The sequence below is a fragment of the Oryzias melastigma genome, linkage group LG22 (assembly GCF_002922805.2).
Source record: "Oryzias melastigma strain HK-1 linkage group LG22, ASM292280v2, whole genome shotgun sequence".
Lineage (NCBI taxonomy): Eukaryota > Metazoa > Chordata > Actinopteri > Beloniformes > Adrianichthyidae > Oryzias > Oryzias melastigma.
The window spans coordinates 18,142,587-18,170,265 of record NC_050533.1 but is presented as its reverse complement, the minus strand read 5'-3'; the positions used below and the strand labels follow the sequence as shown (position 1 = coordinate 18,170,265).

Here is a 27,679-nt window from a genome sequence, read left to right as displayed (position 1 = left end):
AACACGGCGATGAATGAGAACAAGTATTTTTTTTTTTATTTCATTCACTAAAAGGGGGCATGTGGGTGACGTCACAGCTCTGTCTGGGGCAGCTCGACACAGAAGAGGGAGAAGTCCGTTCAGCGGTTAAAAGAAAAAGCATTCTAACAAATAAGCATCTGAACATTTTTCCGCTTGAAAACACAACATAATAAATTAAAGTTTCTGTCACGGCGCTCGCGCTCATGAGACTTCAGGCTCCAAGCTGCAAAAGTGCGTCTGCAGATGAAGTCATGAGGAAAGGGGGATTAGCTGCGCGATTCCGTATGACCCGCAGTTTCTAAAACGCTTTGACGCTACGGGACCTCTCGGTGCCCCGAGAGGTCCAGAAAAACAAAATTTTCGAGCAGCTCACAAGTGAGTTGCGCTATTTTTAGAAGAGACCTGTGGGCGACTTATGTGGCGCCCGCGGGTGACGTGTTGGTGACCCCTGATTTAGTGTATCTTAACTCAAAAAGGTGAAAATGTTTAGAGGTCTCTTTTTAAAATCAGGTTTTCTGTAGTACTTACCACATGCATCAATAGCAAGCACCTCTTCTGAGGTTTTGCTTAGTTTTCCAATGCCAGCAGCATTTTCAGCTGCAACTTTAAACTCATAGATAAGTCCAGGGCAGATGTTTGTAACACGCCATTGGTTTCCTGGAATTGCTGTTTTGTTGATCTTTTGCCAGAGAATACTACTTCTCTCTTTCATCTGTAGGTGATATCCAATCACAGGACTTCCACCATCATTAACTGGCTCATTCCAGCAAACTGTAAGGTTGTCTCTGGATACATAGCTAACCCATGGTGTAGATGGAGGCCCAGGTATTGCTGTAAATTATGATATCCATGTTATTGTTTGTCAAAAAAACATTGTTCAGCCATGCAACAAAAGTTTTGAGGAATGCACTTAAGAGACTTACTGTAAGGAAGCTTGATCATGACTGGTTTACTGTCAATATGGTCACCAGCCCCATAGCGATTCTCAGCTTTGATTCTAAATTGATATTCCTCCCCCTTGGTAAGCTTTGTCACTTTAATGGAGTTTCTAGCAACACTGTTTGATACTTCTGTCCAAGTAGGAGTGCTTGTTTCCCGTCTTAAAACGATATAATTGGTTACAGGACTGCCTCCATCATATTCTGGAGGATCCCATTTTAGACAAATTGTTGTTTCTCCTACTTCCCCAATTTGAACGGGACCAATGGGAGGTCCAGGTTTGGCCAGAACAACAAAAATCATAAAGATTTTGGAGGTACCTGCTATGTTTGAAGCTGTAATTTCATACTTCCCAGCATCACTTGAAATACTTTCATTAAGAGTAATTATTAAGCTTTCTGGAGTTATTTCTGTTAAAAGCCTCTTAGATGCCTTGATGACAATGTTGTTTTTGGACACAGTGACTTTTGGCATTGGCTTTCCTGTAAGAGGAATCTCAAATGTCAGATCAGATCCTGCTCTGACATAAACTGTATTCTTGGGGTAGTTTTTCATGTCAAACTCAGGAGCCTCTGTTGAAAAATAAGGACAAGACAGATATGAAGTGAAAAAAACTCACTAAAAGTACTAATGTTTATTTTTTTAACAGAATTTTTTAAAATAAACAAAAGAATAATCTCATGTCATTTAAAGTAGGGAAAAACATGTTTTGCGTCACAGATTCTGCACGTTATGGGACTTAAAAAGACGGGAGAGGTCAGTAATTGACTGACTGCAACTCAACCATGAAAAAAAGCGGCTTTTCATATCATATGCAACACATTACTAACGAAAAGTGTTGCATGACAGCGCAAAGCCACTTTTCACTGCGACAGAGTAAGTTGACTTACATTGAGCAGTTCACTGCTGTACAGTGTTGTAAATCACCACAAGGTAGTTTTTTTTTCCCACTTTGGAATCTGCTGGTATAATATTAATTGCCAACATGATTGAAGAGTTATGGTAGTCGACAGAATGTCATGAAGCTAAGGCTACGGGGTTAAAGGGTTAAGCCAGACTATGTCTAGGCCTCTCTAAGGTTTGCCAGAGACCATCTGGATGATACAAAAGGGGATTGGGAGAACATCATCTGGTAAGATGAGACAAAAATGTTGTTCTTTGTATAAAGGCCCGTCATTGTTCATTCATTTGTTCAGTCATTGCGTTGGGAATATAAGAAGGCTAATTCACATCACAAGATCCCACTATGAAGCACGAGGGTGCAAACAGTAAACTTTAGGGATATTTTTCTCTAAAAGTGGCAGGGCAAATGATCCAAATTAAAAAAATGTTAAAAAAGGTTGATACGGTCCATGTATTGATGACATATTGAACAAAACAAACAAATGAAGCATAGCTGGATCTTCCAGCATGACAATGCTTTGCTATCTGGGTAATGTCCAGATAACGAAAGAGTGATCATGTACAAAGCATTTCAAGATTCTGAAGTGACCTGGCCATTCACTCTCTGGACTTGCATCTGATAGAAATATGTTGTTCAGCAACAGTTTTTCAAAAATGTCTCAGTTCTTGAAAGAATTTGTATGGCTGGAGTAATGGAACAAAACAGCAGCTACAGTTGTGGGAAAACCTCATGAAGGCTGGAAGAAACGTTTGACATTTGATGTTACCAACCAAGGTTACAATACAAAGTTTTAAGGTCAACTTTTGGTATTAAACATATTTTCTGCTCCATTATAAAAATTTCTTCTTTAGAAATTTTGCAATGTGGTTTTCTGGATTCTTTTCTTGCCTTCTGTCTCATAGTTGAAGTTTACCTATTAAAAATTAGAGACCTCTCTCATCTTTTTACAACTTGCAAAGTGTCCGTCAGCCAAATACTGTTTTGTCCTACTGTATAGTGATAATTAGTTTCTACTTGGAAAAAAAAACAGAAATGTTAAGACAATACCTTGTATTTCCTTGACAATAACAGGAACAATCATCTCCTTTGGTTCACTCAGCCCAGCATGATTCTCAGCACAGACCCTAAAAAAGTACTCGGCTCCCTCCCTTAAACTCTTGATAGAGTGGGATGTGGTCTTTACTGTGGCACATTTTACCCACTTGGTCTGTCCTTTCTCTAGGGCATCAATCACATACCCAGTGACCTTGCTACCACCATCATATTCTGGTCTTGTCCAAGCAATTGTAACACAGTCTTTGGTAACATTTGCCACTCCAAGTTTTGAAGGTGGAGTTGGTACCTCTGTAACACAAAGAAGACATGTTGTTTATCTTCTGCAAAAAAAGTACATTTTTCTACTTAATTATAATATTACCTGTAATCTTTGTTCCAGCTTTTGCTTCCTGAGGCACCCCCTCTCCATATTCATTCTCTGCAAAAACCCTAAAATAATAGATGGCTCCTTCCTGCAAGTCTTCTATTTTGTAGGTCAAAGCATGGCAGTTACTGGTCACCGAAACCCAAGTCTTCTTACTGGCTTCACGCTTCTCAACATGGTAGGCTTTTACTGCATCACCACCATCATTCACTGGAAGATCCCATGTCAGAGTTGCTGAATCCCTGGTTACTGCTGAAACTTTAACATTGATTGGTGGTCCCGGGGAGTCTAGAACTTTCACCACAATGGGCAATATTGCTTTTCCCAATGGTGACTCAAGTGTGACAAAATATTCTCCAGAGTCGTTTCTATTTGACTTATCAATAGTCAATGAAGTGCTGGAGTCTGTTGATTCAATAGTTCCTCTGAGTTTAAGATCAACACCCTCTTTGGTCCATTCAACAGACGGAACCGGTTTCCCCTTGATCGGAACACTGAGAGTAAATGCTGTACCATGCTTTACAATAAGTATCTTACGGATCTCAAGGTCCACATCAAATGATGGTTCAGCAGTTCTTTCTATTGCTTTGTATGGTTCTGAACAGGTGCTCCGCACACCGCAGCCAACTTTGTTTATTGCCTTCACACAGAATTCATATTCTTCACCAGTCTTTAATCCAGCAATTGTAAATTCTAAGCTTTTGGTAAGGGGAATGGCTTCAACCCATCTTGCCAGATCTTCAGGTGACTCTGTGACCTCTTCTTCCTCCTCCTCATATTCATCCTCTTCTTCTTCTTCTTTAACTTCAGGCTCTGGTTTGCCCAAGTGCTCACGGAATTCTATACTGTATCCCAAAATGGGAGCACCACCATCATTTGTTGGAGGTTTCCAGGTGATGGAAACACTGTCATTGGTGGAATTTACTATCTTTGGTTTGGTGGGGCGAGAAGGTACGACTAAAGGATCTAGTGCCCTAAAAGTTGCAGATGGTTCACTTGGAGGGCTAAGACCAGCTGCATTTTCTGCAGAGACTCTGAAGTCATATTCACAACCCTTACGAAGTTTAGTCACTAGCATGTTGCACTCAACAACAAGCTCTCTGTTTACTCTTATCCAGCGCATGCCCGTTTTTTCACGTCGCTCAACCACATATCCCCTTATGGGGCTGCCTCCATCAGTGGCTGGTTTGCACCATGTGACAGTCATTGAATCTCCAGTGATAGAAGTTACATCAACACTAGATGGAGCAGTGGCCAGAGTATATGGATCTGTAACTTTAATAGATTCACTTTCCAGCGCTTCACCAATTCCATGCTTGTTGACAGCCATGACTTTAAAAATATATTCACTGCCCTTAAGCAGGCCTTTGACTTTGAGGTAGGTTTTTGTTATATCTCCTTTAACTAGTGTCCATGCTAATCGGCTGGTTTCACGCTTCTCAACAATGTAATGTGTAATGTCTGCACCTCCTGTTTCCTGTGGAGGACCCCATGAGAGAGTGCAGTCTTCTGCTGTGAGGTCAGTGACCTGCAGAGGTCCTGCTGATGGTCCTGGTTTATCTAGAATAATACAATTTATAGGCACATTAACATTTCCTGCAATATTGCGCAAAGTCAGGGTATACTCTCCAGAATCTCCTCTGACACAGTCCTTTATTACGATAGAGGTACTTGTGTCAGTTACAACAATCTTAATCCTGGCTCTCAGCTCAATCTCTTTGCCATCCTTTGACCAGTGAACAACAGGGGCAGGATGTCCTGCAAGGTCTGCGTTAATCTTCAGAGTCTCTCCTGCTTTCACAAACAAGGTTTCCTTGTACTTTACATCCATCATGATCCGTGGTGGGTCAACATCATCCCTAACAGCGACAGGGCCAGTGCAATCGGAAGGTATACTGAACAGTCCAGCTGCATTCTTTGCAATAACACGGAAGTCATACTGGCTGTTTTCTATAAGGCCTGTCACATCATAGTGAGTGTCAGGCACATTTGTGAAGTTACACCTTGTCCATCGTCCTTCAGGAATGTCTCTACTTTCAATTATGTAGCCAGAAACCTTAGCTCCACCATCATATTCTGGTTTATTCCAAGACAAGGAAACAGATGTTCTTGTAATAGCTGTGACTATAGGTGTTCCAGGGGGATCACAAGGATCTCTGGCTGCTACTGCTTCACAAACCTTGCTGCATTTACCAATACCTGCAATATTTTCAGCATAGACACGGTACTCATACATCAGTCCTTCTTCAATACCAGTGACTTTGTATTCTGAATTTTTGATGATTCCTCTGTTCAACTTTGTCCAAATGATACTAGAACGCTCTTTCCTCTCTAGATGGTAGCCTAAAATGGGACTGCCACCATCGTTTACTGGTTCATTCCAAGTCACCAGCATATATGATTTGGTGGCTTGATTAACAATGGGTGTGGATGGAGGTCCAGGTTGTTTGAAATTATACTGAGCAGTGATTCCTGGTGAATCTATATAGGTGCTCTTACCATAACGATTGACTGCATAAATGCGAAATTGGTATTCCGCTCCATGTGTCAGGCGTCCTGCTTTGAATGATGTCCTGGCAACATTACTTGCTACTATCTGCCACTCTTGAGAATTTGTATCTCTTTTCTCCACAATATAATTGCTTATTGAACATCCACCATCATATTCAGGAGGAGACCAGGACAATGTAATGCTGTCTGATGTTACTGCATCCACCCTTATTCCTTTAGGTGGCCCTGGTTTATCAAGAACAATAATCCCAATATCGGCAGTGGCAGTTCCTGCTCTATTGGCCAAAGTAATTTCATATTTACCAACATGTTCCTTTTTGGCTTCCTTAATGATAACTTTTGTTGAAGTTGCAGTATTTAAGATGGTTACTGATGATGTTTGCTTCAATGGAAGATTATCCTTCTTCCAAGAAACCACAGGTTTAGGTCTGCCTCTTACAGGGACTTCAACAGTGAGGTCTTCTCCAGCCTTTACACTAAAGGTATTAAACTGTAAATTTATTGAGGGTTCAATTTCAATGTCTTTCGCAACCACAGGGAGGCCAAGATCTCTTGGTTCACTTTTTCCCTTTTCATTAATTGCAATAACTCTAAATAAATAAGCTTCATTAGGTGTCAAGTTGAGAACTGTAGCTTCTAGTACCTTGATTGTGCATGCTGTGCCCCATTTATCCCCACTTTTGGGCTTAAACTCCACATTATAACACATTACTTTGCTTCCGCCATCATGGGCTGGTTTTTCCCAACCCAGTGAAACGCTTGTCTTTGTGACATCAACAACAGTAAGTTTGTTTGGTGGAAGAGGCACCTCAGACACTTTAACTTCTTTCGTTTCAACCATCTGGCCTTGCCCATAGGCATTGACAGCACTGACCCTGAAGTAGAAAATTCCTCCCTCAGGAAGCTCTTCAATCTTAAGTGTATTGGCTGTGCAGTTGTTGGTGACAGTAGTGTAAGCCTTCCTGACAGATTCTCTCTTTTCTACAATGTAGTTTGTGATTTTTGCCCCTCCATCATTGAGAGGTGTATCCCAGGTAAGAATTACTGAATCTTTTTTGATCTCTTTTACAGTAAAATGTTGTGGTGCACTTGGTGAATCTAACACTCTTACAACAATTACTGCAGTTTTTTTACCACTGATGTTTGTAAGTGTTAGTGAGTACTTGCCACTGTCAAACCGGTTAACATTATCAATGACTAACATGGTATATGAACTAGTGGTATCAACTGCACCATGCTCGGTGAGGTTACCATCGATCTTTTCCCACTTCACCACAGGTTCAGGTCTTCCTCTAATCGTGACATAAAGACGCAGAGTTCCACCAGCGCGGACAGATACAACCTTTCTAAGATCAGCGTCCAACTCAATTTCTGGTGCTTCTGCTTTGTCAGAAGTAGTAACTGTCCCGTGGACATTGGCAGCTTCTCCTACTCCTTCTGAATTGAGAGCACAGATACGGAACTGGTATTCACCGCCTTCTTTAAGATCTGTGACAGTTAATTTAGTAGTTTGAATGCCAGTGGGTGGAGTGCACATGGTCCATTCTTTTTCAACAGGTGCTTCTATTGCTGTTGTTACATGTTCTCCATCTTTTAACTCAGGCGCAGGAGTACACTTCCTCATTTCAACAATGTAACCCTTTATAAATGCCCCCCCATCAAAGTCTGGTTTATTCCAAGACAGGGATACAGAGCATTTTGTGTAGTCAATCACTTTAGGGTGGTGCGGAGGACCAGGTGGGGTTGTTGCATCACATGCTCTGTAAAATAGGGACAACTCACTGAGATCTCCTACTCCAGCCTCATTCTCAGCAGCAACACGGAACTCATAGAAATGATCCGTCATTAGTCCAGTGACTTTGAAATGAGTGTCTGTTAACTTTTGTCTGTTGCATTTTGTCCATCTAACACTGTCTTTGCTGCGTTTTTCAAGGTGGTAACCTTGAATTTCAGCTCCACCTGTGTGTTCTGGAGCAGTCCATGACACAACCATAGAGTCTTTTGTGATTTTATTTGCTTCTGGGGTGCCAGGACTACTTGGTGCCTTGTAAGGATTGCGTGCAATAACAGGGTCACTCTCAAGGTAATCACCAATGCCGTATTTGTTGACTGCCCTTACTCTGAAAATGTATTCATTTAATGGAAGTAAATTTGTAACTTTGTGGTATAGCCCCTTAACATTAGGAGCGGCAATTGTCCAAGACAACCTGCTTGTCTCCCTCTTTTCCAAAACGTAGTGACTGACACTAGCACCACCATCCAGGGTTGGCTCAGACCATGCTAAGATGCACCTGTCAGACATGACTCCAGTCACTTTTATAGGTCCAGTAGGTGGCCCTGGTTTATCAAGTACTTTGACAACAATGGGGAAGGCTTTAGTACCCCCAAGATTTTTGAGAACAAGTTCATATTTACCACAATCAAGCTTGGTGACATCCTTAATTGTCATGGTTGCCCTTTTTTGCATAGTTTTCACTTCAATGCGAAAGGTCCTCTCAATTTCTTTGCCTTCTTTCAGCCAGAAGACATCAGGAAGGGGTTTTCCATAAATGTCTCCATCAAGAAGCAAACTATCTCCAGCATTAACAACAATGACATCCTTGTATTTGGGATCCATTGAAGCTCTAGGTGCTTCAATTTCATCAGTTGCTGTGATGGGTCCAGAGCTGTCTGATGGCTCACTGAAAACTCCAGCTGCATTTCTTGCAGTAACTCTGAATTCATATTGCTCTTTTTCTGTCAGACCAGTGACAATGTACTCAGTTTCAACTACATTGGTAAAATTAGTTCTTACCCAGCGTCCATCAGGGGAGGAGAGATCCTTTCTTTCTACAATATATCCATTTACTTTGCTGCCCCCATCATACTGTGGCTTGGTCCATTGAATCTTGATTTGATTCTTAGAAATAGACACAGCTTCAGGAGCACCAGGAGGATCACATGGATCACGGGCAACATAGGACTCAGAAACTTTACTGCATCGACCAATACCAACAATATTTTCTGCATATACCCTAAATTCATATCCAATACCCTCCTCAAGATTGCAGATCTTGAACTGAGTATCAATGATAAGTGTCTTGTTCAGTTTGTTCCACAGAATGCTATTTCTTTCCTTGCTTTCTAGATGGTAACCAATAACTACACTACCTCCATCAATGACTGGCTCATTCCATTCAATAATCATCATTTCCTTAGTTGCATATTTAACAAATGGTGTTCCTGGAGGTCCTGGCGGTTTATATGGATACTGCACAACAATAGCCTTAGAATCAAGAGGCGCACTCTTTCCATATCTGTTTTCTGCTATGATTCTGAACTGGTATTCTGCACTGGTTTTTAGCTTGGTAATTTTCAAAGCTGTTCTTGCCAAATGTGTGTTAACTGGCTGCCAAGCTGTAGTTGTTGTATCTCTCCTTTCCACTATGTAGTTCTTTACTTGACATCCACCAGTGTACTCTGGGGGCTCCCAGGACAAATGGACAAAAGTGTTACTAACCTCAATAACTTTGACTGGACCCTTAGGAGGACCAGGCTTGTCAAGAATTATAACAGTCAAATCTTCTGTGACGGTGCCAACAGCATTGTTTGCAGTAATAGAGTATTTGCCAAAATCGTCTTTGCATGCCTCTGTAATCTGAATTCCAGTCATTGATGAAGTGTTTATTATGTTAACTCTGGAAGTAACCTTCAGTGGTTGACCATTCTTGGTCCAATTGACTTTAGGTTTGGGTCTGCCAAGAACATTGAACTCTAACTTCAAATCTTTTCCAGCCAACACAGTGTATGTGTTGAATTGCATTTTAATGATTGGCTCCATGGTCATATCACTTGCAATTACAGGTGCAGCAAGCACCCTTGGCTCACTCTTTCCTTTCTCATTATAGGCAACAATACGGAATTGGTATTCTGCACCGGCAGTAAGGCCTGTAACATTTCCTTCACAGGTCTTTGTATTTGTAGCGACTCCCCATTTATCTGTACCCTTTGGCAGCATCTCTATCAAATACCCACCAATCCTACTCCCTCCATCATGCTCAGGTTTCTCCCAGGCCAGTGTGGCACTAGTCTTAGTAACATCAGTGAGAAACACCTTTCCCACTGGCAGAGGAACCTCAGAGGCCTTAGAGGCAGTTTTTGTCTCAACAGCTTGGCCAATCCCATATTCGTTCTCAGCCATAACTCTGAAGTAATAAAGAGCTCCTTCAATTAGGTTCTCAACATTAAATGTAGTCTTTAAACATTTTGTGGACACATTTGCATATGCTTTCCTAGTTGATTCACGCTTCTCAATGACATAATTTCTGATTTTAGAACCCCCGTCATTCAGTGGAACATTCCATTCAAGAGTAACAGAATCCCTTTTGACATTTTTAACCACAAGGTTCTGTGGAGCTCCAGGTGTATCCAAAACTTTAACTGACACAACCTCTGACACACAGCCACTGGTATTGGTCAAACTCAAAGTGTATTTTCCAGAGTCGTTACGGTCACATGAATCTATGGACAGTTGTGTAAAGTTGACAGCTTTTTCAATCACAGTCTTTTCAGTTAGGTTTCCTTCATCCTTTGTCCACGTGATCTCTGGTGCTGGTCTGCCTTTGAAAGGAATATGGATTTTAACAGATCCACCAGCTTTCACTGTTATGCCTTTTCTGAGCTCAGAGTCGAGATGAATTTGTGGGGGCTCAAACTTTTCCTCTGGTTTAATAGTACCAGAAAGACTAATTGGCTCTCCAACTCCAAGTTTGTTCAAAGCACACACTCGGATCTTGTACTCTTGACCCTCAGTAAGCTTAGTAATTTCATATTTGTTGACACGTAGACCAGTAGGAGGAGTAACCATGGTCCATTCCTCTTCTTCATCTTTGCATACTTCAACGATGTATCCTTGAATGTCACTGCCACCATCAAAAAGAGGCTTACCCCATGAAACTGTAATAGATGTTTTTGTTGAGTCGACAACATTCACATATGTTGGGGCACTGGGTTTGTACTTGGGATCACATGCCTTGTAATATGAACTGGACAGACTTGGTTCTCCTACTCCAACTATGTTTTCAGCAGCAACTCTGAACTCATACTCATGCTCAGTAGACAGGCCAGTAACTCTAAAAGAGAGATCAGTAATTTTCTGTCTATTGCATCTAGTCCACTTAATTCCAGCTCTGTCCTTCTTTTCAATTATGTAGTTAGTGATTTCAGTGCCTCCATCACTATCAGGAGCTGACCAGGTAATAGTCATGCCATCATGAGAAATGTCACATATGTTTTCAATATGAGGTGAACCAGGTGGAACAAAAGGGGTCCTCATAGTCACTGGACTGGACTCTAGTGGTTCACTGATACCATAACTGTTAACTGCCATTACACGGAAAATATACTCATTCCCTTCTAATAACTTGGTAACTTTGTGACATGTGGTACTACAACTATTAGAAACAACAGTCCAAGCTAGACGACTGGTCTCTCGTCTCTCGATGACATAATGTGTAATAGGATTACCTCCATCATGAAGAGGGGCACTCCATGATAGTGTGCATCTGTCTTCAGCTACTCCAGTGATGTGGAGGGGTCCCTCACATTGACTGGGCCTATCCAGAACCAAAACTTTGAAAATAACTTTTTCAGTTCCAGCTTCATTTGTCAGCAGTAGAGTATAGGTTCCACTGTCATCTCTGACAGAGTCTTTAATGACCATCATTGCGTTATTTTCAGTGTTTCTTATATCTATTCTGAGTGTGTTTTCGACTATCTTTTCTTCCTTGAACCACTGGACTGCTGGCAATGGCTTACCACGGATATCAGCATCTATCTTGAATGTCTCTCCTGCATTGATGATAATGGTTTTGGTAAACCCAGGGTCAATAGAAGCTTTAGGTGCTTCAACTTTATCACTTGCTATAATTGGACCACTATTGTATGATGGTTTGCTAACTGTACCAACAGAATTTTTAGCAATGACCCTAAAGTCATACTGCGCACTTTCAGTTAGACCAGTGACTGTAAACTGGGTCTCAGTTACATTTGTAAAATTTGCTCTGACCCATCTGCCTTCTGGCAGGTCTCGCTTTTCTATAATATATCCAGTAATATTGCTGCCACCATCATATTCGGGTTTAGTCCACTGAATTATAATGGTGTCTTTGGACACATGGATGGCCTCTGGTATACCAGGAGGATCACAGGGGTCACGGGCAACACAGCCTTCAGAAACCTTACTGCTTCTCCCAACACCGACAATATTTTCAGCATACACCCTATATTCATACTCAGTACCTTCCTCCAGAGGATAACTCTTAAAACTAGTATCATGAATAAGTGTCTTGTTAATTTTCACCCAGAGAATACTATTTCTCTCTTTCCTCTCAAGATGATAGCCAAGAACAGGACTGCCTCCATCTGAGACAGGTTCATGCCACTCAACAACTTGGTGGTCTCTGGAAAGAGAGGAGATAAAGGGTGTGCCTGGGGGGCCTGGTTCTTTGTATGGGTACTGAGCAACTGCGCTTGATGAATCCAAACCCTGACTCTTGCCATAACGATTCTGGGCAATAATCCTAAACTGGTACTCAGTTCCAGTTGTAAGCTTTGTCACTTTGATAGTGGTTCTGGCACAATTTATGCTTACATTTTCCCAAGTTGTTGTGGTAGTATTTCTTTTTTGAACAATGTAGTTTGAAATTTGACATCCGCCGTTGTATTTTGGAGGGTCCCATGACATAGTGACACTCTGAGTTGTAATTTCCTCAAATCTTACAGGGCCTGATGGTGGACCAGGCTTGTCTAATATTATGATTTCAATAGTTGTTTCCTTTTTTCCAGCTGCGTTGGTTGCGCAGATACAGTACATGCCACCATCATCAATTGCTGCCTCCTTAATGTTGAGTGTTGTTTTTGATGGTTTATTTAGAATATTAACCCTAGTGGTGAATTTTAAAGGAGCCCCATCTTTAGTCCATGTGACTGTTGGTTTGGGGCGTCCAAAGATGGGAATGTCTATATTCAAATCTTTGCTCACATGAACGCTGTAGCTGCTAAATGCTGGACGGACATCTGGTTCATAGACTAAATCCTTGGTCATCACTGGACCAGTAAGAGCTTTAGGGTCACTCTTTCCCTTGTCATTGATTGCTGTAACTCTGAATACGTATTCCTCTCCTGGGTTTAGATTTGAGACAGTAGTTTCCATTGTCTTAAATGTGTTTACTGAACACCATTTTTCCTGTCCTTTCTGCTGTACTTCAAGGAGATACTGTACCACTCTGCTTCCTCCATCATAGTCTGGCTTTTCCCAAACCAAAGAAATGCTAGTTTTGGTCTGATCTGTAACAATTAAGCTCTTTGGAGACTGAGGGACCTCTGAAACCTTGAGAGGGTCCACTGTCACTGAAGGCAAACCAACACCATAAGCATTTTCAGCAAGGACTCTGAAGTAGTAACTACACCCCTCTTGAAGAGGCTCAATTTTCCATGAAAGAGCATGACAATTTGTTGCCACAGCAGCAAATGTTTTTCTAGTACTTTCTCTCTTTTCAATAATGTAGTTTTTGATCTTGGACCCACCGTCCAGCAAAGGTGGTTCCCATTCCAGTGTTACTGACTGGTTTGTGATTTCTTTCACTTTAAGATTAACAGGAGCACTGGGTGTGTCAAGGATCCGTACAACAATAAATGAAGATTTTTTTCCACTGGAATTTTCTGCAGAGATTGTGTATTTTCCACTATCATTTCTGCTTGTCTTATCAATTACAAGGGATGTGTAACTGCTTGTTGCCTCAACTTGAGCAGATTCTTTAAGTGGAGCTTCATCTTTATCCCACTTGATGGTAGGGGTAGGGCGTCCTTTTATTGGAACAAACAGCCTAAGGGAAGTGCCAGCTTTACAGGTCACTATCTTTCGCAGTTCTGGGTCAATGTCAAGGTCTGGCTCTTCTTCTTTCTCTTGCACTATAATAGCTCCAGTAACATCAGCATGTTCACCAACTCCTACTTTGTTTATAGCACACACTCTGAACCTGTATGCCTGATGTTCCTTCAGATTTAAGACTTCAAATTTGGTTTTCTTTACACCCATTGGTGGTGTACAAATTCTCCATTCCTCAACTGGTACTTCTGTTGCACCTATGTCTGTCTCTGTGGTCTCCAGGGGTCCAGTTGATGCAGTTGTAGTACAACATTCAACAATATATCCCTGTATCTCACAGCCTCCATCACATACAGGCTTAGACCACATAAGGATCGCTGACGATTTTGTTGTGTCTGAGACTTTTGGGTTAAGTGGTGGGCCAGGCCTGAAGATAGGATCAACCGCTTTATGGAAAACAGTTGGGGAACTTGGCTCACCAACACCAACAGCATTTTCAGCTGCAACTCTAAACTCATAAATATGGCTCTCCAAGAGTCCAGTGACTTTGAAAGTCAAACCTGTGACTGCTTGCCTATTGCACCTTGTCCATCTTACACCCTCTTTATCGTGCTTTTCAATTATGTAACCACTAATCGGACTGCCTCCAGTTTCAGGAGGAGTTTCCCAGTTTAGAACCATTGAATCTTTTTTAATATTTGAAACTTCTAAATTCTTGGGTGAACTGGGTGGCAGACATGGATCCTTGATTAACACAGGAGCAGACTCTAGCGGTGCACCTACTCCAAACTGATTGACAGCATAAACTCGGAAGATATACTCATCTCCCTCTAGGAGCTTAGTAACCTTTAAACACGTTGTTTCCACTTTTGGGTCCACAACTGTCCAGACCAATCTACTTGTCTCTCTTCTTTCAACAACATAATGGGAAACTGTGCTACCACCATCTTTTAGTGGTGGCTTCCATGCAAGGCAGCATTGGTCATTGTTTATACCTGTTACAACAATAGGTCCTTGTGATTCACCAGGCTTATCTAAGACAACAACATTAACATGTACTACTTTTTCTCCTCCTGGATTTTTTAGCAGCAGAGTGTATTGACCTCCATCTAAAAGTTTAGCTTCTTTTACAGATATAAAAGCTTTACTAGGTGTATTCTTTATATCTCTGCATACAGTATTAACCAGTTCAAGCTCCCCTTTCATCCAATGGATAGAGGGCAATGGCTTGCCATGAACATCTGCATGAATTTTGAAGCTTTCTCCAGCATTAACCACAAGGGTCTGAGTGTACTCAGGATCAATACTGATGCGTGGAGGTTCAACTTCATCTCTGGCAGTTATAGGACCAGTGGTGTCAGAGGGAGCACTAAAAACACCAGCAGCATTTCTAGCAATGACGCGGAATTCATACTGATTATCCATCACAAGCCCAGATGCAACATATTCTGTTTCAATTACATTAGTGAAGTTAGCTTTAAGCCAGCGTCCCTCAGGAAGTTCTTTCTTTTCCACAATATAGCCAGTCACCTTTGCACCACCATCATACTCAGGCTTGGACCAGATAATTGTTACAGAGTGATTAGTAATTTTTGTTGCCTCTGGAGTACCTGGGGGATCACAAGGATCTCTTGCAATATGTCCCTCGGATACCTTGCTCACTTTTCCTATTCCAACAATGTTTTCAGCATAAACTCTATATTCATATTCCATTCCTGGTTCAAGATTTGTTGTCTTAAATGTCTGGTCAGTAATGAGAGATTTGTTTAGTTTCACCCATAAAATACTGTTTCTTTCTTTGCGCTCAAGATGGTAACCCAATATAGCACTGCCACCATCAACCACAGGTTCATTCCAGACAACAACCATGGTGTCCTTGGTACAGGCAACAATTGAAGGTGTTCCTGGTGGTCCTGGGAGCTTGTATGGATACTGAGCAACAATGCATTCAGAAAGAAGAAATTGGCCTTTTCCATATCTGTTTTCGGCTGTGATTCTAAACTGATACTCAGAGCCAGTTTTCAACCTGCCTGCCTTAATTTTTGTCCTTGCTAAGTTGGATGATACAGTCATCCAGTTTGTTGTGGATGTATCTCTCTTTTCCACAATATAATTTTTGATTGTACAACCACCAGAATATTCTGGTGGATTCCAGGAGATAGTTACACTGTCAGAAGTAACCTCCTCAACCATAATTGGGCCACCAGGCTGCCCAGGTTTATCAAGAACAACAATTCCAACATTTGCTGTAGTCTCTCCTGTGGAGTTGCTAAGAGTAATAACATATTGTCCAACATCATCTTTAGTAGCTTCTTTAATGTTAAGCTTCAATATGGTCTCGGTTGCATCAAAATTAACTCTGGTAGTTCTCTTCAGGGACTGACCATCTTTAACCCAGGAGACTAGAGCTTTAGGACGAGCAAAATAGGGAATTTCTACTGTCAGATCTTCTCCAGCAAGCACAGTAAAGGTGTTAAACAACATTTTAGCAACTGGTGCAATCACAAGATCTTTTACAATTACAGGGACACCAATTTGGCGAGGGTCACTTGTTCCCTTCTCATTTCTAGCTGCAACACGGAACATATACTCCTCTCCTGCAATAAGTCCATTGATTGTAGCTTCTGTTTCTTTCACAATTACAGCCTGTGTCCACTTATCAACACCCTTAGGTTGGATCTCAACAACATAACAGCCCACTCTGCTGCCACCATCATGTTCTGGCCTTTCCCATGTGAGGGTAACACTGTTCTTGGTAACATCCTTAAGAGTAATTTTTCCAGGAGGCTGTGGTTTTTCGGACACTTTGACTGATTCAACCGACTCAACTGGCAAACCAATGCCATACTCGTTTTCGGCCAAAACCCTGAAGTAATAGTTGCATCCCTCCAGGAGCTGATTTACTGTGAATGTGGTGTTATGGCAGTTTGCATTAACTGTGGCATATGCTTTTCTGGTAGACTCACGTTTTTCAACTACATAGTTCTTAATTTTTACTCCTCCATCATTTATTGGTGGATCCCAAGTTAAAGTCACAGCTTCATTTGTGACAGCAGTAATTTTCAGATTTTGCGGGGCGCTTGGTGTATCAAGAACTCTGACTTGTACTGTAGCTGCTTTGGAACCAGAGCTGTTTTCAATTGTTAGGTTGTATTTTCCACTGTCAAATCTATTAACATTTTCAATTACAAGTGAAGTGTATGATGGTGTGCTGTCAATGGTTGCTCTTTCTATGTGCTCTCCATCATCTTTAGTCCATTTAACTTGAGGAGGTGGTCTGCCCCTAATAGGCACAAACAGTCTAAGTGAGCAGCAAGCTCTCAGGCAGACCACCTTACGTAGTTCTATATCTAAATCTATCTCAGGTTGGAGAAGTCTGTTCTCTGCTTTAGGATTTCCAGGTACAGATATTGAATCTCCAACTCCTTCATTGTTGATGGCAGATATGTTAATCTTATATTCTTGGTTCTCCTTTAGATCAATAATGGTAAATGAAGTGGCAAGGAGACCGTCCTTTGGTGTAACAATGGTCCATTCTTCTTCCTCTTCTTTTTCCCTTGGCATACATGTCTCCACAATATAACCACTAATGTCAGAGCCACCATCATATAAAGGCTTGTTCCAGGCAACAGTAATTGAGGACTTGGTTGTGTCCAAAACTCTAGGGTTGCATGGAGGTCCTGGTTTATACAGTGTATCTGTGGCCTTAGAGAATGGGCTGCAAACACTTGGTGCACTCACCCCAGCAGCATTCTCAGCTGTTATTCTAAATTCATATTCGTGTCCGGGAACAAGACCTGTTGTTTTGTATTGTAAATCTTTGATCTTTCTCTTGTTGCATTTGACCCAGCGAAGGCCAGCTCTGTCTTTTCTTTCAATATTGTAATTGATAATGGGTGTTCCTCCATCATTCTTTGGTTCTTGCCACCTTACAACCATTGAATCTTTAGTGATAACAGTCACCTCAGGATTCCCTGGAGGATCTGGAATCTTATATGGGTTGTCAGCAATAGTGGGCTCTGATTCAAGAGGCTCTCCGAGTCCATATTTGTTGGTAGCCATAATTCTGAAAATGTATTCATTTCCTTTGAGAAGTTTGGTCACTTTGTATTGTGTCAGTAATAGGCCAGAAACAACAGTGGTCCAAACCAATCTGCTTGATTCGCGTTTTTCAATCACATAACCCTCAATTTTTGACCCACCATCATCTGCAGGTGGAGACCATGTAAGTAAACAGTTGTCAGCAGTTACTTCAGAAACTTGAAGTGGTCCAAGTGGTGCTCCTGGTCTGTCAAGAACCTTGACATTAAAAATGTGCTTCGCAAATCCTCCACTGTTAGACGCAGTCAAAATAAATTCACCACTATCAGATCTGACAGAGTCCTTGTTGGTCAGAATTGTTGTTAGCTCAGTATATCTGACTTCAAGTTTCATTGTGTTCTCTACCTCCTTTCCATCTTTTGTCCAAGACATAGATGGGGTTGGTTGGCCAGCTATATCAGCATCCAGCTTGAAAGATTCTCCTGCCTTTAGCAGAATAATGTCCTTGAAGATGGCATCAACCATAATTCTTGGTTCTGTAATGTCATCTTTACAGGCAATTGGGCCAGAGGGATCGGAAGGCATGCTCATTGAACCTGCTGAGTTTCTGGCTATAACACGAAACTCATAGGAAGTGTCCTGAGTCAGTCCACTGACAGTAAATGTTGTCTCAATGATGTTTGTGAAGTTAGCCTTAGTCCAGCGACCGGTAGGGAGTTCTCTTTTTTCCACTGTGTAGCCAGTAATTTTGAAGCCACCATCATACTCAGGCTTTGTCCACTGTATTGTGATGGCATTCTTATTTACAATTATGGGCATAGGCTGACCTGGGGGATCTACTGGGTCCAAAGCCAGTATTGCCTCTGAGACCTTGCTAGGTTTACCAATTCCAGCCATGTTTTCACCCATAACACGGAACTCATAGGCAACTCCATCCTCAAGTCCTGTGGACTTAAATATATTTCCTTTCACAAGACCCTTGCTGATCTTATGCCACACAATGCTGTTTCTTTCTTTCCTCTCGACATGGTAACCAATTACTTCATTTCCACCATCAGCCACAGGTTCGTTCCAGCCAATTGTAATTGAGTCCTTGGTAAATGCTGCAACAGTGGGAGTACTTGGTGGCCCGGGTACCTTGAAAGGATAAGATGCTAAGACTGCCTCTGAAGTAATGGGAGGTCCAACACCATACCTATTCTTGGCTTTTACTCTAAACTGATACTCCGATCCAGTGGTTAAACGGCTGGCTTTGAACATTGTGCGTATTACTGAGGAAGATAGCTCCGTCCATGTTTGAGAAGTAGTTTCTCTTATCTCAACCACATAGTTAGTTATTGGAACACCCCCATCATTCTCTGGAGTTTCCCAAGAGAAGATGCAAAAAGTTCGAGATTTTTCCACAATTTGAATGGGTCCTTTTGGTGGTCCAGGTACATCATGTATTTTCACAGTGATGTTGTCTGTCACAGATCCAACAATGTTCTTTCCTAATATGGTGTACACACCACTGTCATCCCGTGTGCATTCAGATATATTAAGAACAGCTGTAGCAGCAGTAGTTTCTATATTTATTCTCTGGGTGAGTTTCAGCACTGCATCATTCTTTTGCCAAGAAATTGTTGGTCTAGGACGTCCCAAAACTGGAATTTCAATCTTTATGTCATTACCTGCTTTGGCAATAACAGTTTTTTTGCATACACCACGCAAGTCAAACTCAGGGAGGGAAGTGGAATCTCTAACAACAATAGGTTTACTCTCACGTGGAACACTTCGGCCGGATTGGTTGACAGCCATAACATGAAAAATGTACTCCTCATTCTCATTGAGATTTTTTACTGTGAAATCCATGGACTTTGCTGTTGTTACATGAGCCCATTGATCTGTACCCTTCTTTTGGGCTTCTAATACATATCCTGTTATCCTGCTTCCACCGTCATGCTTGGGTTTTGTCCAAGCCAAGCTTACAGAATTCTTTGTGATATCAGTTGGAATCATGCTTTCTGGAGCAGATGGAGACTGTGATGCGCGAATTGGATCTGAGGTTTCAACGGCCTCACCAATACCATACTCATTTTCAGCAGACACTCTGAAGTAGTACTCACAGCCTTCTCCCAGATCTCCAATTCTGATTGATGTTGTTGTGCAGTTTGTGATAACAGTAGCGAAAGCCTTGCGGGTTGATTCTCTTTTCTCAATAATGTAGTTGGTGATCTTGGCTCCACCATCTACAAGAGGCATTTCCCATTGAAGTGTTATACTTTCTTTGTCAATTTTAACTGGCTTTAGATTTAGAGGAGGTCCAGGTGTATCAAGAACTCTCACATGAATATCTGCACTTTTCTTACCAGCGGAATTTTCAAGTGTAAGCTCATATTTGCCAGTATCATTTCTAATACTTTCTGGAACAAGAAGCATTGTGTATGATTCTGTGCTGTCTATAACTGCTCGTGGGACAGCGCCCCCTTCTTTAGTCCAAGTTACTGTAGGTGTAGGACGACCCTTGATTGGCACAAAAAGTCTTATGGAACAGCTGGCTCTGACAACAAGAGTTCTTCTTAGTTCAACATCAAGCTCTAAATCAGGTTCAGCTGCACGTTCCACAATCTCAACCAGTTCCTGAATTTCAGCAGGTTCACCTGTTCCCTTAGCATTTACTGCACTTATTCTGAAAAGATACTTTCCACCATTTTCCAGATCTGGTACCACAAATTCTGTAATCTTCAATGGATGTGAAGGAGTATCTTTGACCCATACGTCCGTTCCATCTTTTTTATGTTCAATCACATACCCCGTGACTTCAAGTCCACCATTATTCAAGGGTTTTCCCCAGTTCAGAGTCGCAGTGGTCTTAGTTGTGTCAGTAACTCTTGGGTTGACTGGACGACCTGGCACATCTGTCACAAAGAAAATTTTTAATCAGTTTCTCTAAAACAACGTTTTTGAAATAATGTGAATTTGGTTAAAATAATAAATAAGAAAGTGTTCAAATGTAATTTTCAAATTATGTGCAGCCAGTGCAGAACTTCTTCCTAGGCTGCACAGACCCAAGAGAAGGGTTAATGTTAATATTATGGTTATGGTTAGGGTTAAACCACCAAATGGCCCCTGAACGTGGCTGTCTCTGCAGCTCACCGCTCCTCCAGTGGATGGATCAAATTCGGAGAACACATTTCACACACCTAGGAGTGTGACAGCTAACGGACAGCTAACCGTATACTTTAAGTTTAATTTAATTCATCCTTGGACGCACTTAAAATATGTGCGGAACATGCAACAATGTGCATTTTGGCTTCCTGTATTATGTGTGGCCAACATGAATTTCAATTATTTTTTTGTGCTGGTTGCACATAAATATAGGCAAATAATGTCAATAAATAAATATGTATACAGCATAGTATCATTTCAATTTCAAAATGATAACACACTTTGATAACTTCCAAGCTTTTCAATCTAAGGTATTCAAATTGTTTAAACTTACAAGCAGCTACTGTTGTTCTGACAGGCATAGATGTTTCGCTGGGCTCCCCAAAGCCAGCTCTGTTCTCAGCAAGAACTCGGAACTCATACTCCACACCCTCAGTGAGGCCTGTGACTTCAAAGGTGAGTTCAGCTATGGATTTCTTGGATGCTCGCATCCATCGTACAGCTTTCTTTTCCTTTTTCTCAACAGAATAGCCAATAATGTCACTTCCTCCATCCTCAGCTGGTCTTCTCCAAGACAAAGTGACTGTATGCCCATTAATGTTCTCAATCTCTGGTTTGGATGGAGGACCAGGAGGACCTAGATGCATGCAAACACACAATAAATCCCAAAGAAATATAATTATTTATGTTATATTGTTATCTTCCACATGATACACTAGTGCAAACCAATGAAACAGATTAAAAGTAGGACATTAAAACAAATTACAAATAAAAAAAAATACCAAATGCAGTTCTTACCAAATCTGTCAACCATGTTGACAGCGTCGGAATGAGATGGCTCGCTGGCACCATACTGATTGATGGCGGAAACTCTAAAGAAGTACTCGTTGCCCTGAATGAGTTTATTGGCAACAAAGTGACAGTCCAAAACCTTGTCTTCTAGGACAGTCCAAAGCAGACGACTAGTCTCCCTCTTCTCCAAGGTATAATATTTAACAGGAGAACCACCATCTTCAGTTGGAGCTGTCCATGTCAGAGTTACCTTTTCAGAAGATACACCACTGCATTCAATAGGTCCAGGAGAACCAGGAACATCTAGAACTTTGACTTTGACAGTTTCCTCTTTTACACCAAAGGGGTTACTAGCAGTTATAGTGTACTCTCCTGAGTCTTTTCTGCCCGCATATTTTACAGACAAAATTGATGATGTTGCAGTGCTTTCAATATGAACAATGTCAGATGGCTTAAAATACTTTCCTCCCTTTGACCAGCAGGAGACAGGAGCAGGTTTTCCCATAATACTTGTGGCAGTGATAACAATGGTATCACCAGCACGGACCGTAAGGCCTTCCATTACCTGGGCATCAATAGTAATGGTTGGTGCAGCTGTTTGAAAAAAAGAAAAGAAAATAAATTCCCTACAGTGCATTATCCCAATCTCTATGTTTTTTTATATTTTAATTAAAATTAAATGCTTTAAACAATTATACAAGTTCATCTCACCATATTCATCTCTACACAAAATAGTATCTGTCTGCTCTGACGGTGGGCTGATGGCACCAGCAGCATTCTTTGCCCTAATCCTGAACTCGTATTTGCAGCCCTCTTGCAGGTCAACAATAGTGAATGCAGGTTCTACAACATTCACGTTGTTTGCTTTCACCCAGATTTTGGAAGGCAAGTCCCTCTTCTCAACAATGTAGCCAGTAAGTCTGTGGCCACCATCAAACTGTGGTTCAGTCCATTGAAGTGTCACACTGCTCTTGGTGATGCTGATAACATTTGGTTTACCAGGTGCATCTATAAATGTAGGTATGCAATGTGAATGTTAACTGCAAAACTTTTGTTTGTATACACTTGTTGACACTATCACTCATAAACATACCAATTGGATCCAAGGCCACTTGTGGATCAGTGGGAGCACTCGGCCTGCCAATGCCTGCCAAATTGACAGCCATTACTCGAAACTCATACTCCAGTCCTTCAGTAAGCCCAGTAACCTTGTGTTCTTTCATCTTCAAAGCAGATGGGCTAGCTCTTTTCCACAACATGCTGTTTCTTTCTTTGAATTCAACATGGTAGCCTGGAAGGTACACAAAAGAGTGGGGCGGGGGTATCATAAACATTTCCTTAATATGATGCAATAGCAATTTCAGGGTGTCAATAAAATGAATGTTATGAGAAAAGTATTAATTCAGACTGCACCTGTGATGGGTGAGCCTCCAGTCTTCCTAGGGTCCCCCCAGGCCAGGTATGCAGAATCATGACGCATGCTCATGATTTGAGGAGGAACAGGTGCATCTGGGACATCTATGGAAAACAGTCAGACACAGCATTTTTGCAGTTAGCAAAAAACAAAAGAAATATCTGCCAACATTGTGCATTTATTATATAAATTTCAGAAACTTACTAAAAGGGTGTTTTGCTACAACAGACTCGGATTTAAGACTTTCTCCAACACCATATTTGTTCTCTGCAGCAACTCTAAAAATGTATTCGGTACCCTCATGGAGACCAGTGATCCTCATACTATTAGTTTCCACAGTGGAGGATACCGTGACCCACATGCTGGTGATAAAGTCCCTCTTTTCCAGAATGTAGTTGGTTATCTCTGAGCCCCCATCATCCTTGGGAACACCCCACTTCAATGTAGCACCATCAGCAGTGACATCTTTGAACTTAACTGGTCCAGTAGGAATGCCAGGTTTACCCACAACCCTAGAAAAGACAAATCATAGATTACTTAATCTTTGTCTTTATTTGAAAAAAACAAGTTGGTTATAAACAGAATTTAGAAAGAAACAGTCATAATGCAGTGTTGCCCCTCATGATATGCCCCTGTAGTTGTGTAGCTACTACCTGATGAAGATGGTGGACTCCTTGCTGCCAGCACTGTTTCTTAAAGTAATGGTGTACTTAGAAGCATCATTTCTTTGGCAATCTCTGATTAAGAGGGTGGTATTGACTGCAGAGGACTCTGCACATACTCTGCCAGTATCTGCTAGGTCTTCGTCATCTCCCTTCTTCCAAGAAACCTTTGGAGTAGGTTTGCCAATAATGGGGATCTTTAGTCGAACAGTGCTGCCCTCTTTGGCAATATAGCACATGTTTGGTAATTCTCTCAGGTCACAGCTAGGAAGTACTACAGAGAAAACAAGACACACATTTTACAACTGTCTTTCAAAGACATGCATCTTTAAAAATGTATTTTGCATTATAGTTCACTGTTTGGAGATACTGACTGATCTGATCTTTGGCAACAAAAGTTAGCTCCTTTACAGCACTCTCTCCCGAGTCATTTATAGCTTTAACCCGGTAGGTGTACTCTTTGCCTTCTACCAGATCCTTGGCACTATACTGCATATTCTTGGACCTCATCAGCTCCTTGTACTTGTCATCACCATTGAGAACTTCCAGTACATAACAGATGATCCGACTGCCACCATCACTAAGGGGTTTCTTCCAGCTCAGAGTGCAAGAGTCCTTGGTTACCAGCAGAGTCTTGAAGTCCATGACAGGTCCAGGCTCCTCTATTGAAAAAAAAAATCACAAAATTAGAATGTTTAAAAAAATTAAAAGCCGTACAAAATTAGCATGCAGGTACAATTCATGTGATTGTTCCTCTCACCTGTTGCTCTGACTGCATCAGCTGTTTCACAACATTCCCCAGCACCAAGCTGGTTAACTGCAGACACTCGGAAACAGTAAGACCGCCCAGCATCTAAGTCTGGGACCTTGAAGGATGTCTTATTGCAGTTGTTTGAAACAACTGACCATGCCTTTCTCTCAGTGTCACGTTTTTCCACAATGTAGTGGGTGATTTCAAACCCACCATCAATCAAAGGAGCATCCCAAAAGATGGAGGCACTGTCTTTTGTGGTTTCTTTCACCATCAGATTTACTGGTGGCCCAGGTGTGTCTGAAAGACAAAATGCTTTCTTTATATATTTTCAAAATATCAGCTGTACATATACTGTAAATGTTTTTAAGAAAATTAATTTTTGATCTTATTACTTTGGTAGATGATATAATATCTTCTTGATAATAGTTTACACAGAGAAGAACATCTTAAGTACTTTGAATAAAAGTTATGATAATTTTACTAACCAAGTACTTTGACAACAATAGTGTACATTTTCATCCCAGCCGAGCTCTCGAGGTTCAAAATATATTTGCCAGCATCATATCTGTTGACATTTTCGACCATCACCATCGTATCCATTTTGCTAGATTTGATGATGATTCCCTGACGATCCTTAATGTTGGTATTCATCTTAGCCCAGGTGACACGAGGAGTGGGACGACCCTTGATGGTAGCCTGAAGTCTCATGGTGGTACCAGCATGTAGTTCTAGGACTTGTTTCAGATCTGCACTTAACTCTGCTTCAGGTGCAACTGCAAAAATATGCATTATGTGGGAAGATATATGGTGAATGAATATATCCTGCTGAAAAAACTAAAAGCCCAGTCAACATCTATTAATTTACATAATTGACATCATGATGTTTTGGTGCATTGATCCTTTTTTCTTTTGCGTCTATGTGACTATTTATTGTATGTTCAATGTATGCATAAAATATAAGATTTGCACTGTGAATTTATACAGTTTTTCTTCCAACCACTCCTTTTTGAGCATCTTACCACTTCCTGTTCTTTGTGTTTATCTAGCTTTTTGTATCTTGTGCTTAATAATTACAATAAATCAAATCAAATGATCAATAATGACCATATTGAAACAATTTGGGGTTTTATTAGCTTAAATTTCTAAATGACTTAATTTATGGGAGTATTCATGTTCTCAGTATTAGCAATCACAAAAATTGAAAGAAAAAAAAAGTTTGAAAAATCCTCAAAATAATACATACCTATGATATCCTTGGCAACATGTTTGCCAGGTACTTCTACTGATTCACCAAATCCAACTTTGTTGACAGCAGTGATACGACACTGGTACTCTGCTTTATCAATGAGATTTTGAATTACATAGTTTGTCTCCTGTAAGTTCCTGGGAACATTACAGCGAATCCAGTCAGTGCTGTCAGTCCTTCTGGATTCCACCAAATACCCAATAATAGGGCTTCCTCCATTGTTAGATGGGGCTGTCCATGTCAGACTGATGGTGCTATGGGTGGTGTCAGTTACACTGGGGCTTAACACTGGCCCAGGAGGAGCTGGAAAAAGACATAAATGGCACAATTAATACAACACAAAAAGTCTAATATCTGGGAATGCGAAAAAAAGGTTTTCTGTAAAAAAAAAATTCTGGAACTCACTAATGGGATTTTGAGCAGTGCAGCTAGCAGAGGGTTCGCTGGATTTGCCAAGTCCAGCTGCATTGATGGCAATGACTCTGAACTCATATTCAACTCCTTCTGTTAGACCTGTTGCTTCAAATGCTCTCTCTGTTACAGGCTTCCTGTTCAACTTAGTCCAGTTGATTTCTTTGATTGCTTTCTTTTCCAGTATGTAGCCCAAGATTGTGGACTTTCCATCATCAGCAGGCTCCTTCCAACTCACAGTCATACCATCTTTAGTCACATTGGTAATCACTGGGGCTTCACATGGACCAGGAATGGCTAAAAGTGATACAAGATACTCAATTTACTTAAAATGTGCTACAAAGCTAAATTTTCCTTGTGTTAAGACATTAAAAAAAATTTTGGAACAGGAGAACAGCTTTGATTTAGTGTTTTCAAAAGCATTTTGCAAAAAAAAAAAAAATAAATAAAAACATTTCGACAAACTTTTTCATTGTAATGCTCAAGATTTTGAATAGCTCCTGTTTGTTACTTTGACGACTTTTTCATACATGTATTTAATTTGTTGTTGTAATTACCTTTGAACACTTTTGCACTTATCAAGTAAATTTGCTCATTTAATCCTTACACTAGATACATAACACAATGACCTATCAGGTATCGTCTGCGTTGAGATAGAAGTGAGAGCTTTTTAGTTTGATCTACTGGTTAGTTGAATATGCTGTTGTTGAATACAGTCTAGATCAGGGGTCACCAACCTTTTTGAAACTGCGGGCTACTTCATGGGTACTGAATCATACGAAGGGCTACCAGTTTGAAATAATACATTTGCTTAGTTCGCCTTTAGTTCTACATTATTAATAGTGAATAATGATACTTCTCTATGTGAAGACACTGATTTCTTAGCATAATTATCAACAATGACAACAAGCTAGGAAACAGATATCAATATTCAGAACTTTATTAATCTCAACAGATCTTGTCACATTTTGAGGTAATGACCAAATGAAATGTTTTTAACAAAATTATAACTTATTTATTAATTAATTATTATTAATTAATTATAACTATTATTAGTGGATACGCTCCTCAAACGCTTTAATTCAGTCTCATGCACCTGTCCATTTATTTTCCTTAAACCTCTGAACAGATTGATTGACAGATCCCACAGAAGACAAGAATCTGCGCATGGTGCGTTCACTGACCTCTGGACATAAGCAAACAGCCACTCGGCCCAACCCAGTCCGCTAAACTTTGTCATTTTTAAACAATCCACAGCAAAACAAATCAGTTTTTCAGAGAAAACGTCGACACTATTTAATCAATCGATTATATACGGTGCCGGTGTTCTATGTTTTCTCTGACAAACTGCTTCGTTTTACTGCCGATATCCGGGGCTCAGTGAACCCACCATACAGAAACACTCAGCAGCTCTGGGTTCTGCTTCATTACACATGAAACTTGAACCAAATTCTAGGAATTAACAAAAAAAAACAGTGTCGCAATGATACGGTTTCATAATAATGCAATAAAACACAAACCAACTCACGCGATAAGTCATTATAAACACA

General features: G+C 40.8%; 1 protein-coding gene across 1 annotated transcript in view; it reads right to left on the bottom strand.

Moving 5' to 3' along the window:
* Positions 1–27,679, bottom strand: part of ttn.1 (titin, tandem duplicate 1) — a gene marked incomplete in the record, with an annotated part of 209,359 nt that overhangs the window by 26,448 nt on the left and 155,232 nt on the right. Inside the window, 16 exon segments of the mRNA XM_036209999.1 lie at positions 550–852; positions 945–1,532; positions 2,912–3,208; positions 3,282–20,600; positions 21,185–21,487; positions 21,649–22,236; positions 22,354–22,650; positions 22,736–22,933; positions 23,056–23,160; positions 23,261–23,568; positions 23,710–23,992; positions 24,093–24,380; positions 24,479–24,769; positions 24,958–25,245; positions 25,716–26,021; positions 26,124–26,426. Coding sequence (XP_036065892.1) covers positions 550–852; positions 945–1,532; positions 2,912–3,208; positions 3,282–20,600; positions 21,185–21,487; positions 21,649–22,236; positions 22,354–22,650; positions 22,736–22,933; positions 23,056–23,160; positions 23,261–23,568; positions 23,710–23,992; positions 24,093–24,380; positions 24,479–24,769; positions 24,958–25,245; positions 25,716–26,021; positions 26,124–26,426 — 22,065 coding nt within the window.